The sequence below is a fragment of the Balaenoptera ricei genome, chromosome 1, assembly GCF_028023285.1.
Source record: "Balaenoptera ricei isolate mBalRic1 chromosome 1, mBalRic1.hap2, whole genome shotgun sequence".
Taxonomy (NCBI): domain Eukaryota; kingdom Metazoa; phylum Chordata; class Mammalia; order Artiodactyla; family Balaenopteridae; genus Balaenoptera; species Balaenoptera ricei.
This window is the reverse complement of record NC_082639.1, coordinates 192,192,295-192,207,299: the sequence shown is the minus strand read 5'-3', so window position 1 is coordinate 192,207,299 and position 15,005 is coordinate 192,192,295. Positions and strand designations below refer to the sequence as shown.

The window sequence follows — 15,005 nt, the reverse complement described above, 5'->3', positions numbered from 1 at the left end:
GGTGGGCCAGGGGGATGGCCTGGGGTGTGGTCCTTCCACAGCCACCAATCACCCCTCCCGGGAACCAGAGCAGACACATGGAGTGAAATCAACAGGACAAAGAGGGACCAAAGCGGGGAGAGGCAGTCACAAAGCAAACCGGGGGACGCTGGGGCAGCGCTGGCGAGGAGACAAAGCCAGATCAACCAGAAAACCAGATCAACCAGCTGCAGGTGGCCTGACGGCCTCTCCCAGCTACAGTGCCGCTGGGGAAACTGGTCAGAGCAAAGGGTAGCGGGGACACGCCTACAGGGCCAGCCCTCGGAGAGGGACGCACTAGCCACCAGAGTCCACCCCTGCCTGCTGACGCCCCCGGAGGACCTTGGGATGCAGAAGTGGAGAGAAGAGGGATGGACGTCACCCACAAAGAGAGAGGCCAGGCCACAGTGCTCAGCCAGCACCCCATCGGGGGGCACCGGGGCTGGTCTGAGACTTTTCTGGAGCTGTGAGCCCCAAGCTCAGGCCAGGGACGGAGCGGCTGTGGGATGGGAACAGGTGTGGCTTCAGCGAGGGAGAGAGGAGGTGGGCTTGAGCTGTGACTGGGCTGTGGTCAGAAGGAGGGGCACTTTGTCTCCCAAACCTACTTCCAAAAAAGGCTGGAAGCAGCTACCAAGGCACCAAACAAAAGGGAAGGAGGCAAGCGCTCTGGAGGCTGTGGCCTTGAGCGGGGGTCTGGCAGGAGAGGAGTAGGGGGCCCAGGCCAGGGCAAGGGGCACAGCCGCACAGGCCTTTGGGTTTGGGGTGCAGGGGAGTCCTCGGCCAGCCATTTTCTCCCCCTCAGCTCTACAGTGGCCACTTGGGCGGGGGCACAGAGGTTGAAATTGTGAGCTGGTGTGTGTGTGTGTGTGTGTGTGTGTGTGTGTGTGTGTGTGTGCGCGCGCGCGTGGGAGAATGGGTGAGGATTCATCTCCTTTGTCCCCCCCTCTTTACTAACCCCATTCTCCCCGCTCTCTCATGAACACCTGACTTGATCAATATATCTCTTTTTTTCAATAAATAAATCTTGGTTGACCCGTACTGGTTTGCAGTCTGCAGCGTCTTTATTAGCATTTAACTAAATTTAGCTAAATAAATAAATAGAAGGTGCCCTGATTTGTGTGTAATTCTCACTGGGAATGCTCTGTATGAAAGCGTTTGGTCTAAAAATCCTCCACACAGGGCCCTGTCAGGTATCATACCTTCCTCCTTGCGTTTCAGGGGTCCTACCCCTTTCTCCTGGCCGCCCCCAGGTGGGGGACCTTACCGTGAAGAGGAGAGGGCTGGCCAGGCCGGCACCTAGATGGACAAGTGCCCACCACGAGGGCCCAGCAAGGCGGGGGTCGGGGGCGGGGGATTCCCAACCTTGTCCACCGAATTCCCTACTTCGGGGCACTTGTTTCCAGGCAAGCTGCGTGGGGCAGGGCAAATCCCGTGGGAAAGTGGGTTTCCCTCAGCCACGGGAAAGAGGGCATCCTGGACCCCTTCCCGGCCTCAGTCCCCAGGGTCCGCACTGGCCCGGGGCGACCTTGGAACCACACATGCCTCTTCCAGGTGTGAGGCTCCCGCTACCACGCCGGCGCAGTCACAAGGGCTTGTCCGCTCCGTGCGCCACCTCCCCGGCCGCCCGCCCCTCCTGGGCCGCCACTCGGGTCTCCGTGACCCCCTGCCCGCCCGGCAACCACGCACCGCCCTCCCCCCAGACCCCGCCAGCCACTGGGATCCCGCAGCTAAGTCCGGGCAGGATGGGGCGGGGTGAGGGAGGCGCACGACCCCGGGCGACCGGGTAAGACAGGACGCGGACGGAGACAGTTCCCCGGAGCAGGCCGCGGAAGAGAAAGCCCTGGGCCCCCGAGAACGGCCCTGACTGCGTCTCCCACCACTCCGCCACCCCCCAACACCGTGAGCACGCCGCCGAGCGGCTCGGGCCGCGGCTGCACAGTAGACCGCTGCTCGGGTCTGCGCGCGCCCCGCGCCCCGCCGCCCGGGAGGGGCGCCGAGGAGGGGCGCACGGCCACGCGCGCATCCGGCCTTTACCTCGGTTGGAGTGGCTCAGGGTGGACGACTGGGAAGACTTGGGCTTCTGCCGCTTGACGGTCATCATCACCTGCTCCTGCACGCGCTGCCAGCCCGACGTGCCGGTCTTTATCTTCCGGTCCGACGGCAGAGCCAGCGTCGAGTTGTCCTGGAACTGGAAGCATTCGTAGGCCAGGGCGGTCTTGAGCGGTGAGTGGTTCATGGCGGCGCGGGGCGCGGGCCCGGAGAGCGAGCGGCCAAATGCGAGGTGCGGGAGGTGCGGGGTGTGCGGGGTGTGCGGGGTGTGTGGGGTGCTGGGCGGCAGCGGGAGGGGGCTCTTCCCGTGCTCAGCGGCTCCCTGCGCCATCGAGCGACGGTACACGCGCGTGACGGCTCCCGGCTGCTGCTCCCGGCGCGTCCTGGTCCAGGCACTGGCGGGCCCGCCCTCCGCCGGACTGGATATACCGCCCTGCCCGGCGCCGCCCCCTCCCCGCCGCGGCCGCTCCAGCGGAGCCCCGGGCGCTGAGCTGCGGGCCGGGCGCTCTGGGGGCAGGGCTTCAAGTCCCGAGCCTGGACCGTGCTCTCTCTTCCTTTGTCCCCCTTCCCTCTCCCCGCGACCTGCCGAGGTGAGGCCTCCGCCCCGGGGAGCCGCCCTCTGTCCCGGTCCTGCGCGCTCAGGGATAGAGTGCGTGCTCAGCTCGGGACTGAGAGAGACTTCTCTCTAGGAAAAAGGAGTCTTTCTCGACTGGGCCCCGTGCACAGCCAGATGCCCATCTGCCTCCGTGCAGAGGTCACTGCGGAGGCCAGCCCTGTGGATGGGGGCTCCCAGGTTGACGGCAAGGAGCACAGCCCGGTCCAAAGGCTCTGCTCTAAGACAGCTTCCAACCTGCGGGGAGGGGGTGAGGGCCTGAAGCCCACACCAGGATGAGACTTGAGATGCAAAACCACAAAGTAGTAACCAACCCCCCAGGGCATGGGCATGCCAGGGGAAACACCAGGTAAACAGTGGATGTCTCTGAAACTCCAGACTTAGCCCCTAAAATGGGTGCCTGGTACATCTTAGGGGCTCAATAAAAATATGTTTTAATGGATGAATAAATGAAGACTAGCTAATTTAAGGTAAATTAAGTCTAATTTGAATCCTACCCAGATCCTTACTGAAAAACCGTAAGGTAGCCTACCCCTTAAAACTACCCGGTTGTGGACTTATTATCCTAGGACGTTGTGTGCACTCTCGCATACTCCCTGGGGCGTGTGTAGTGATGCTTCATTCTTGTAGCATTGTCCTCAGGCCCCGAGGTAGCTGGCGCCAGGGAATCTGGTGTGTAACAGGAACTGAATATTTTAAAGCTATGTTGATGGAAATCTTTCCAAGGGCAGCACACCCCTGCCTTTCCCCCTTTAGCAAAAGACCCTGAGCACATTTATGCACTTCTTGACCACTCAGGGTTCCCATGCTGGACATTCAGTGCTGAACTGGCAGTGCAGTCCGGTCCGCTTCTTTGTGTTCTGGGTTCCTCCAGCCATCGCCTCTGCTGTCCTTTGTAGCTGCCACTCACAGCTCACACCCTGCACTTTCAGCTTGCCCTTCTGCTCTGCAGAGGAAGGGACCCTCAGAATCTATGCTCGGCGGGAATTCTGTGAGGTAGACTTGAGAAGCCCAGGGGTGGTCTCAGGGACCACATGCTGGTCACTCGCTCGCTTCCTGAGACCTGGATGTTATATGCAGGAGCCCAGCTGTTCTCCGTAACGCATTCCTGGGATCCACGTGCAGAGCAGAAAATTGTAAAGCACCTCATGGATTCAACAGAAATAGTTTTATAATTGAGGGTTATGTCCCTAAGAACTTAGAGTCAAATAAACCAGAGATGTGACCAACAATATGTCATGGATACCAAAGTTCAACCCCTGTAGACCTTGATTATCACTTCAGATTGTAAGATTCTGCTTTGAGCCATAGTCTGTCAGGGCTGGACAGAGCCTTGGACATCGTCCAGCCCAGCCTCTGCAGTTTTCTGACTCGAAGAGGAGGTAGCTTGCCCGTGGTCACCAGTTAATACGTGGCAAAGCCTACATTCCAATGGGGCCTGGTGACTCCAGGGCTGGTGCTCTCCCCTCCACACTATCTGGCCTCCCTTATAAAAGTCCTATAAAATGGGCCTTAAAGTACAGTGCACACCGATGGCAGAAGGGCCCCAACATCCTATAAAGTATACATGACAGCACGTAAAAATACAAGTCCATTGTATCATGCATTTGGCCCATCTACAACCTAATACGCTAGCCATAATAAATGTTAATTACATCTTTAAATAATGATAATTTTGCCACCTTTAGGATGTAGAAGGGCCCTGAAGGAGGTGACAGGAGTAGCCCATATTGCTATAATAGGCCATACTTAGCCCCTGGAGGTTGAAACTGATTATCTTTAAAATGGTTTCCAGATATGAAGTTTTTCTAGATGCTTCTCTATTATTTTGATATATTGATAGCCACAGCAAGTATTTGCTGTGCTCCTACAAATCAGGCACAGTCTGGGCCCTTTACATAGACCATCTCATTTGAATCCTTACGATCATCCTATGAGGTGGGTACCAGCATCATCATCTTTCTTTTTCAGATGAGGAAACAGGCTCAACAAGGTCACAAGGCTGGTAAGTGGCAGAGGCAGGGCCGAGCACAGGCAGCCTGGATCCAGCACCTGGGCACTCGGTGACGGTGCCGGGCTACCTCCTTGAGATTTCCCTGTGACGAGCAGTGGCTAAAAGCCTTCCATGGACCAACCTTTTAACAGCATCTGTTTCCATCACAAGGCACGAAAGCCAGGCCACCTGGGATCCAGTTCCAGCTGTATCCCTAACTCGATTCATGATGCTGGACAGGTGCCCTCCTCCATCCTCCCCACCAAATCTGTAAAGCAAGGAGGTAGATTTGATAGCTCCCCAAGTCCACCGTAGCCCAAACACTCTATAATTCAGCTGTCAGTTATGGGGGTTTTTAGAGCAGGAGAATCTTGAATCAGGTCTTCTGGACTTTGCCTCTCCTACCCCAATAATAAGGTGAAGCAAAGTCTGGATGTGGACATGGATGGAGGGAGGGCCGGCACCAACAGTTCGTCCACTCTGCAGACACTATTTTATCTCCCAGTAACCCCCCAGGAGGTATCGTTTTGCAGATGAGAAAACACACTCAGAAACATGAAGTCAGCGGCGCAGCCGGGATCTGAACCAAGTCTGATCCCCGACCTGGGAGAAAGAAAGGAAGGTGACTCAAGCCACAGGTCTGGGGCCACAGGGAGGTTTGTTCCGGCTGGGAAGATTGGTCTGGGCCACAGCTATTCCTGTCACCTCTCTCTCCTGCTTGCCCAAGCCCCGCCCCTTAGGGGCCCTGCCCCTGAGACAGGCCAGAGGAGAGGGTCACAATCCCCAAGTGAGGAACAGAGGTCGCAGAGGCCCCGGAGGTGAGCACACTCTGAACGGCATGTCTTTAGATGGTGAAACACCCTAGTGGGTGTGGGTGGACTTGAGTTTACAGGGTGTGGGGTGGTCTAGGGAAAGTGTCTCGAAAGAAGTTAATTTTGACTTGATTCGGAAACAAGATGAGTCAATTTCATCTTCAAAGACATTGGGCTGATGAGTGTGGATGGGGGTCTTATCCTCTGCTGCCTGTCCTGCAGACTGCCTGGGACCCAGATTCCACTCTCAACACTCAGGGCTCTCCGAGAAGCGGAATATGGATTCATTCGTTCAATGAGTATTTCGTGAGGATCTCCCACGAGGCAGGGCCCGTCCCAGGACACGAGGCTGAAAGAGACGAAGCTCCTGCCTCTATCCAGCTCACCTCCTAGAGGTGGGGGAGGCAGGGGCGGCTGGGCCGGGTAGGAGCACTGGCTCAGGTGGAGGCTGAGAGGACGCCTTTGGGGCTCCTGCTGCTTCTAAGGGTTGAAGCTACTCCTTGCTGTTTCCAGCCCCGCAGCTGAGGGGGCCGCCTCCACCTGAACCCCAAACGGAGCTGGAAGCGCTAGCTTCCTGGGTGGACCCCTTGTGCAGCCCAGGCCTTCCTCACCTGCCCCCTCCCTGTCCCGGGCAGCTTTGGGCTTTCCGGCTGCCTGGTCTCTTCCAGCTGAGTCCCCGGTCAGCTAGTGGGATCCCCAGTGGCAGCCCAACTCAGGAGCTGTAGCGCCTTCCCTGGGGGACCCCGCTGCCCCTCCCCCACCTCTCAGTAGCCTCCCTTCTCATTTCGTTTCCTGCCAGCCCTCCTGACTCGCCCGGCGCCGATGCCTCCCCCTGTGCCTTTGCACATACGTCCCTCTGCCGTGCGGCTCACTCAGGCCGTCATGTAAGTCTGTCCCGAGTGCTAAACGGCTAGGTGGCAGGCCAGTCCCCACGGACAAAACTGTGATGGATGGCCGGGTCCGCTCTCACTCACCCTGTGAGCGGTGGTCAGGGAGGGGTCAGAGAGGGGCGCGCAGGCCACCCATCTCAGCAGTGGGGGAAGGTGCCACAGGCAGAGGGAACCATGGGGTAAAGGCCATGAGCCTGGCACGTCCTCGGGGCCCACAGACCAGTGTGGCCTCGGTGTGCGCACAGGTGGACACAGGTGGGCAGGGAGCGCTGTCCTGCGCAGCTCTGCGTGGAAATGTTCTGTGTCTGTGCTGATCGAACCCGTTACAGCTAAATGAAGTAAGGGGCGGGCAGGATAAACGAGGAGCGTGGGATTAGCAGATACAAACCACTATACATAAAACAGATAAACAATGAGGACCTACTGTCTAGCACCGGGAACTCTACTCAGTATCTCGCGATAACCTATAAGGAAAAACAATCTGAAAAAGAATATATATATGTATACCTGAATCACTTTGCTGAACACCTGAAACACATTATAAATTAACTATACTTCAATTTAAAAATTTTTTTAAATAAATTTAAAAAAAGTAAAAAATTCAGCTCCTCAGACACACCAGCCACATTTCAAATGCCTCAATGTGTGAATACAGTGGCCACCAGCACAGGACTGTGCCAGACCCTCTAGACCTCTATCCGGGGTTTGAATCTTATTCTTAGAGGATTGAGAGGCCACTGAGAGGCCTGAAACAAGGGGAACAAGACCCTCCACCCCTGCCTCCTGCCACCTGTCAGCTCATCAGTCCTGTTTATCCCTGCCGAGGAATTCCCCAACAATGAATGAATTCAGTGCCCTCTCCTGGGACACTTTGTAGCAGGTGCCTACCTGTGTTATGGTCCCCCACCCCCACCCCCGTCACCTTCTTAGCCTGAGGCAGGGGCTGTGTGCTCTTCGTTTCTCTTTCCCCACCGTCCACACCGCTGGTACACACTGGGTGCTCAATAAATGCTTACTGCATTCAACCGAGTCCACCCTCTTGCTCCAGAGCCAGGTCTCTGGGATAATGGACGCTGAGTGCAGCCTGGTCGAGCCTTTGCCTTTCTAAACACTGATTTCTCTCACGACCTTTGTCTCACCACCTGCTGTCAGGGATACCCCGGGGATGCACCCGCGGCCCCAGCCCATCCCCCCACGCCTCCAGGGAGCTCAAGGAGCCTGCCCCCCTGCACTCGCACTTCCTGAGGGAAACCCACATCAGGAAGTCAGAACTCCCTCCCCTCCTGCCCTGGCCTGGTCATCTTGGGAGAAACCAATCTAGGAAGTCATCTTCCCACGGATCTGCATGAATGGACTTTGTGCTGACCCCTCGCAGAATCCTGGAGCCTCGCTGCCCTCAGGGGAACAGGGTAGGAATGGACAGACCCTGGACCTGACTCCTGGTGTTACCTCACGCCACCCTAGGTGTGGGTGCCCGCAGCCCTGTCGTCCAGGGTCATTTTCCCCGGAGGGTCCAGAGGGGCCGCAGAGAGGCTCCCGGCCCCCACTGAGGGTACGGAAGACGGAGGGGCTGGGAACGGCAGAGGCCACGCCCCAAGCCCTTCGCAAGGACCCTGATTGGACGATGAGAGCACGTGACCGGGCCCCCCATGCCCGAGGCTGGGACAAGAGGGGCGCCTGTGCACATTCATCCGCCTCTGCCGTGCTCAGCCCAGATGAGGGGGCAGGACCGGCAGTGGAGGGAGAACGAGCAGAAGACTGGGTGCCGAGGCCCGGAGAGCAGGGGGAGCCTGGGTGAGTCCTAGGCGGCTGGGCCGGGGGGCTAAGGGACAAGGCCAGGGTGTGCGCTCTGTCCCCCAGCACCTCAGAACCTTTCAGAGCTGCAGTTCTGGTCTCCCTGGGTGCGGTGGGTGGGGCGGCGGCCGGGGAGGCTGGGAAGGTGATGAATAACCCAGCCGTGGTCCAGCCCGGCCCAACGGGCTGCTGTCAGCACTAGATCTGCTTGGGCCCCGCGCCTCTGCCAACCCAAAATTCCAGTTCTGTGCTCCCCACGCCGGCAAACCCAGCACCCGCCTTTCCAGCTGCCCTGCCCCCTGGCCAGCAGTGATGTTTTGCAAACCTGCGATAGGACTTGGGCTCGGGCAGAACCCCAGCCTCAGGATTGGGGGGCGGGGGCGGGGAGGCACATGGCTGTGCAGGACCGGAAGCCGCTGGAGCGCAGACTCCAGGGCCTTCCCAGGAGGCAGCCTGGGAAACAAGAACAGGGGCTTTGGGGACCACTGCTAGCTGTGTGACCTTGAACAAGCCACTTGACCTCTCTGTGCCTCAGTTTCCTCCTTTGTGACATGAGGTTAGTCACACCCACCTCACAGGCTTCTTGTGACCATAAATATGTATAAAATATTTATCAAACCTCTAGCCTGGTGCCTGGTATACTGCAGGAGCTTAATGATAATCAGAGCGTCCTTCCCTCTTCCGGCAGCACCTCCTGTCTACCTGCGCTCCCCTCCAGACCCTCCCTCCCCTGGTTCTGCTCCCGCCTCGAACTGCTCCCCCCCCACCCCCCGCCAACCCCCCCCCCCCCCCCGCCAACCCCCCCCCCCCCCCCGCCTCTCCTCTCCTGTAGCAGTTGTGACTCCGTCATCACCGACCTTGGGAACCTCAGAACATCAGAGGTCGAGGGGGTCTCAGAGGCCATCTGGTCAACCCCTTGCTTCGTCGGAAGAGGGCAGAGGGGCCTGGTGATCCCGCCTCACAAAGGGGGCCGGGTCGCTGCTCCCTTTGGGGGACAGTGGGGCTGGGTGACAAGCCTGAGGGGAGTCTGAGAGCGGGTTCCTGTGCTGGGAGAATCGTGGCATTTGGGAGGTGGAGCCGCAGCCCCAGAACTGCTGTGGGAGGTGCAGAGCTGGCAGGCCTGGGATGTGAGCCCCCCCCCCACCCGCCCCCGGCGGGTGCTGCACACCCCTGGGTCTCACAGTCACCTACCCCGGCCGCAGCCCTCACCGCCTCCTGATAATTGGGTGCGTCACCCGCTGGCGCCGGCAGATACGCAGCCACACCCGGGGCAGCTGGCACCCCGGCAGTGTTCCTCTTCGGAGCTGCTGGGCTGCAGCCTGCCAGGCCACGGGTGGGCACCGGTGGGAGCCAAGATGCTCAGGCCTGGGGCCGGGCTGAGATCCTGCCGGGAGGCAGAGCCGGGTCTGTGTCGCCCCTCGCCTCGGTCCGGACTGCCCGTCTGGGTGCCTTCTCATCAGGAGCCCCAGTAACAAGCAGGCCGGCGCCTGGGCATCTGTGCTCAGCGGGGCCCCGGGCTGCAGGCTGCTCCCACAGCGTCTGTCATCTCCCCCTGGCCCGGCCTGAGCTGGGAGCCACGGGGGGTCACCTGGCAGGGCCGCTGCTCCCCCTCCGCACTCAACCCCGTGACAGCCACGCCCCCCCAGCCCAGCTCACACGCTGCCCCCTCCCCACAGGTGTCCTGAGCTGGACGTACCGCTGCCCCCACACCTCGTGCCACTCAGCACATCTTGCGTCCCCCAGCTCACTGTAAGGTCCCCGCGAGCCATCACAATGGCTCGGCGAGTGTTCGCCCATCCAGCGACATACCACGTGTTCTCTTACGACGTCCCGCGGCCAGAGGCCTCTTTGGGCACTGTGTTGTCCCCCCACCCTCCTTCTAGGAGGTACTGTCATCCCAGAGGCCCTGCTGGGGTTGGAGCTGGACCTGGGCCCGTTGTGACAAGGAGCTGGGGAGGAACCCCAGGGCCAGGGGGCCGGGCTCCTCTCGCTCCTTCCCAAAGGCGCCTCGCCACACACTTCGCATCTGCCAGTGCTGGCCCCCTCCTGCCCCAAGGAGACCCTGGGCGGCCTGGCCTCTGTCACGGAAGATTCTGTCCCCCACCCCACTGTCTTGGAAACTGGTGACTTCTGAACTCTGCTTAAGCCAGATAAACCCATTGCAACTGCCCTCAGCTCAGAACTTGGGCCGGGGAGGGTGGGCAAAGTGACATAGAGACAAAACTTGAGGCCTTTTAGGACTCAGGGAACGGTGGGGACCGCAGAACAGTGGAAGGCAAACGTGTGGTCCAGGATGAAGAGTTTTGCTCCTAGGCCTGCAAAGGGAAATCATAGGTGGCCCTCAGGAGTGAGTACTTTTTGGATCACTGGCTGGCTTGGATGGTTTTTGCCTCTGCTCTTGTCTTTTTGCACATGGATTCATGACTCTGTTTCATATTTACCTAGTTCTTTAGTCTGCAAAATGGTTTCCTGTCCTGATCTCTTGGGATCTGCCCATCAGTTTCCCGAGAGAAGTGTCCGCCCCTGTTAACGCCCCCATTGTGAGGATGGGGCCCAGAGGGGCTGCAGGACTCAGTGGCCGAGCTGAGTCTCAGAGGTCCTTCCTGCAACGCCGAGCCGCGGGCTTTCCCTCCACGCCCGCCCGCCACACAGCACGGGACAGTCTGGGGTGGACAGAGCTGCCGAAGCACACAGTCGTCGGGGACACTGTGGCATCCCCCAAAAGAGACGTGTCCATGACCTGACCACAGAACCCATGAAGGGGACCTTATATGGGCAAATGTAATTAAGGTAAGGATCTTGAGATGAGGTCACGCTGCGTTTTGGGTGGGCCCTGGAGCCCATGACGAGTGTCCTTCCAGGAAAAGGCAGAGGGAGATGGAACCAGAGAAGAAGGCACGGGGTGGGGTGGTGCAGCCACAGCCCAGGACGTCAAGAGCCCCAGAGGCTGGAGCACGGATCAGATTCCTCCGCAGAGCCTCCAGGAGGAACCAACCCTGCCCAGACCTTGATTGTGGAGTTTTGACCTCCAGACGGTGAGAGAAGGCATTGCTGGTGTTAAGACGCCAAGTGTGTGGTGATGTGTGCGTCCGCCCTGGGAAACGGAGACACTAACTCCGAAACGCTCTCGGCCACCTGGCCTGAGCTGTCGGCCTCCCAGCAAGCCCGTGGGGCACCTGGCTGGGGATGTGTGAGACCCAGGGCCGGCCCCTGAGGCCGGGGAGGGGCTCCGGGATGACACAGCCCCTCGGCAATGGCAGCACGCAGGGGCCAGCAGCTCCCGCCCAGCACTGGACGGCCAACCTCTCGCCCCTTGCCCTTTGCCACCGACTTTTTGTTTGGTTTCACTCGTACCCAGAAAAGAATGTGCTCCAAGGGCTCGGGGAAAAGTAGCCACGGTGACGTCACCTCCCTGGGAGGAATTTACAAAGCCAGGTACACACCTCGGCCAGGAAGTCAGCCTCGTGGCCCCCCCGCCACAGGGTGCCATGGCTTCATACATCCCGCTTAATGGGACGTCTTTAGGCAGCTAATGCGGTGCAGCCACAATTAAACCCGACAAGCAAACAGAATGGGGCCCTGTCTGTTGATGGGCCTTTCACTCTGAGAGCTTGGGCAGTTTTATGCGTCCTGGGAGGCCCTGACGCCTCTTTTCAGGTGGGTAAACTGGGGTGCTTCTCTGGGAGGAAAGCCAGAGCAGGGATCCCGTCCAGTTATTGATCTGTGATACTGGCCAGGAGCTTGGTTCCCAAGGTCCATCCTCATGGTAGGATGGTCCACCAGGCTTCAACAGGAAGCTGAGTTTAAGTTTTGTTTTGTTTTTTTCAGAAATTTCCTTAGGATTTGCTGGACCTTCTTTTTCTTTATATATATAATTTATTTATTTTTGGCTGTGTTGGGTCTTCGTTGCTGCACGCAGGCTTTCTCTAGTTGCGGCGAGCGGGGGCTACTCTTCCTTGCGGTGCACAGGCTTCTCATTGCGGTGGCCTCTCTCGTTGTGGAGCACGGGCTCTAGGCGCGCGGGCTTCAGTAGTTGCAGCACGTGGGCTCAGTAGTTGTGGCTCGCGGGCTCTAGCGCACAGGCTCAGTAGTTGTGGAGCACGGGCTTAGTTGCTCCGCGGCATGTGGGATCTTCCCGGACCAGGGCTCGAACCCGTATCCCCTGCATTGGCTGGCGGGTTCTTAACCACTGTGCCACCAGGGAAGCCCCGCTGGACCTTCTTACAGACCGTCACACTGGGGCTCAGCTGGCTTGGCTTAATGAGCAGTGGGAGGTGGATAGGCAAGGGGAGGATGGGTTTCGAGGGGGAAAGAGCACTGCCCTGGGGTCTTTGTCCCCCACACTGCCTGGTACGAAGCAGAGATCTGGGCCTGGCTTGGCCTCCAACTTGCTGTGTGACCTTGGACAAGTCGTTGCCTCTTTGGGTTTCAGTTTCCTCGCTTGTGAAATGAGGGGTTTGGGGTAGCTGCTCTAAGTCGGTGCTTCTCAAATCTGAACATGTGTTGAATCACCTGGGAATCTCCTTACGATACAGGTTCTGTTTCAGCAGGTCCGGGGCTCTGCACTTCTGACAAGCAGCTCGGCGATGCCTGTGCTCAGACCACGCTTAGAGTGACAGGTCTCAGGCCAGGCCGCCTGACGGTGATCCCTCCAACATGCCATGGTCTCCCAGCTACCACCTGCCCCAGGGCACTGTCTGAAGAACAGACAGGCTACTGGTGTGAGAGCACTTTGTAGGCTGCGAAGTCCTGAACAAGTGTATGTGTTTAAGACCCACAACAGTGTAATTAAGACTCAATGTTTGGAGACAAAGACACCTCTCATCGGCTAACGACCTCTTGGGCAAACACGTCATTTCTCGGAGCCTGTGAAACGGGGGTGACAGCACCCACCTGGCAGGCTTGTTACGAGGATTAGATAAAGCAAGATGGTTGAGGGCAGCACCCCACAGAAGACGCCAGGCCACCAGCGCCCCTCTTGACTACTGTCCCCTTTATGGATGGGGATGGCCAGGGAGCTGCTGCGGCCACCCTCGCCCGTGCTTTCCCCTCTCATCCTAGAGTCCAACCTGCCAGGTGATGGCATAACGTCCACCTGGTCCCCAGGGTCCCCCGAGTCCCAGCCGGCTCCTCCCCTTTCCCCACTGTCCTGGAGGCGGGGCCCCAGCTCCTCTCCAGGTCCCCTGAGTGTGTTGACTCCACTGGGAGCAGCTGGGGAGCCTGTGAACTGGGCCTCAGCTGCCGAGGGGGTCGGGGCAGGAGGGAGGCGCAGGTCAGGGGGAGCCGAGGTTCATTTCCCTTGGGAAACGGCCGCCCCGAGGTGTTTGGGCGGGCGTGGCTGTCAGTCTCCATGGCGATGCCGTTTGTGGGTGAAGGCGGGCAGGCAAGGCGGCGCCAGTGGATGCTGGAGGCAGCTTCAGAGCCCCCCACCGGCCGGCAGGGGCTTTTCCTTTCCCCACCCCGACCTCGCGTCCGCCCCGCTCTCCCTCCACGAGCCCTGGCGGGGTGGCCACTGTGACAGCCGGGACAGCAGCGGGCAGCCCTCTAGGGTTGCTGCCAGATGAAGACTCTCTCAACCCTTGCAGTGAAGTCTGGTTACGTCTAAACAGAACAATTACCCTAATTGCTGTTGGTGCTGACTCTCCCGTCAGCATTGGTCTGACAATGAGAGACGCCTTACTCAGCCCACTGGCCGGGGAGAGCCTCCTGCAGGCCAGAGCCGAGCCCCTGGGGAGGGGGCTCAGGGGACCTGGTGCCCAGCCCAGTCCTGTCTGAACAGCTGCTCCACGCTCCAGGCCAGGGGTCTCTGACCAAGACTGGGGCATCTCTCAGTTTCTAGGTATAAAGCTTTAGGTTTGTAGATGTGTATTGTTTACATAATATATTTAAATATACCAAAAAAAAAAAAAAAAGGAAGCTACCTTATTGTCTATACCAAATTCCAGGGAACTCACTGGCCCGCTTTCTGATTCTGATCATGGTACAGACCAATAGCAGGAAACAAACCAACTTGCCCATTTAAGGTAACTGGGGTGCTGGTTTATAACAATCTGTCTTGTCTTCTTTCACAGTCACTTGGGTGAGTGATGACTTCAACATTGAAACTGCACATCGGGGCTGTTACTGCTTATCTCAAGGGTGCCCGAGGGCACCCTCCTGGTGTAGGAGAGTGGGGGTCTGCCCTCCGCCTTCTGTTTGCAGGTCCCCCTGCCCCGTCCCAGGTGAGGCCCTGGGGCTGCTCCTAAGGGGGCGGTGCCATCTCCCCGGCTGGCCAGGCTCCCCCCACCTCAGCTCTCCTGGCCCCAAAGATGCCTGAGTCCTGGTCGTGACAAAACCTCCTTCCCAGCCTGGGTGTGTGCCACCCTGCAGCCTTGTGGCTGCTTTGCCCGCTGCAGCTCCTTGGCAAATGTGCCAGTCAGCACTCTCAGCCCCTCCTGCAGCTTCATGGGGGAGGGGCAGGACCTTGGAGAAGCACCACATGCCTCAGCAAGGCTGTAGGGAGCTGGGGGACAAGAGCACAGGACCACCTCTCCAGACACCTAATCTGCTGCTCTGTCCCTTTTTGGATGTGGCCCCATGGGGACCACTGGGCTTTTCTAAGGGGCCTGCCATTTGTGGGTCCATATACTAAGAAGCTAGGAGGGTGACTCCTGCATGGGGACCCCCACCAAACTCTCTGGGTGTTTCTACCCCTAACTTACACTTCTTCCTTCCCCTGAATGGAACCCGGTTGGGGGGGGGGAGGGCAGGACCCTCATGCCTCCCCTGCCCTCCTGTGCCCACCCCGGGTCTCAGGAGTGTCTTCCTTCTCCTTCTGTTGGGTGGAAGGCTCTCTA

The 15,005-nt window shown here is 58.9% G+C and overlaps 1 protein-coding gene across 1 annotated transcript in view; it reads right to left on the bottom strand.

The window, feature by feature from the left end:
- The window catches only part of PKP1 (plakophilin 1), a 41,320-nt gene extending 39,066 nt beyond the window's left edge, over nt 1-2,254 (bottom strand). Inside the window, exon 1 of the mRNA XM_059906285.1 lies at nt 2,053-2,254. Coding sequence (XP_059762268.1) covers nt 2,053-2,254 — 202 coding nt within the window. The remainder of the gene's footprint in view (nt 1-2,052) is intronic.
- Nucleotides 2,255-15,005: the final 12,751 nt, after the last annotated feature.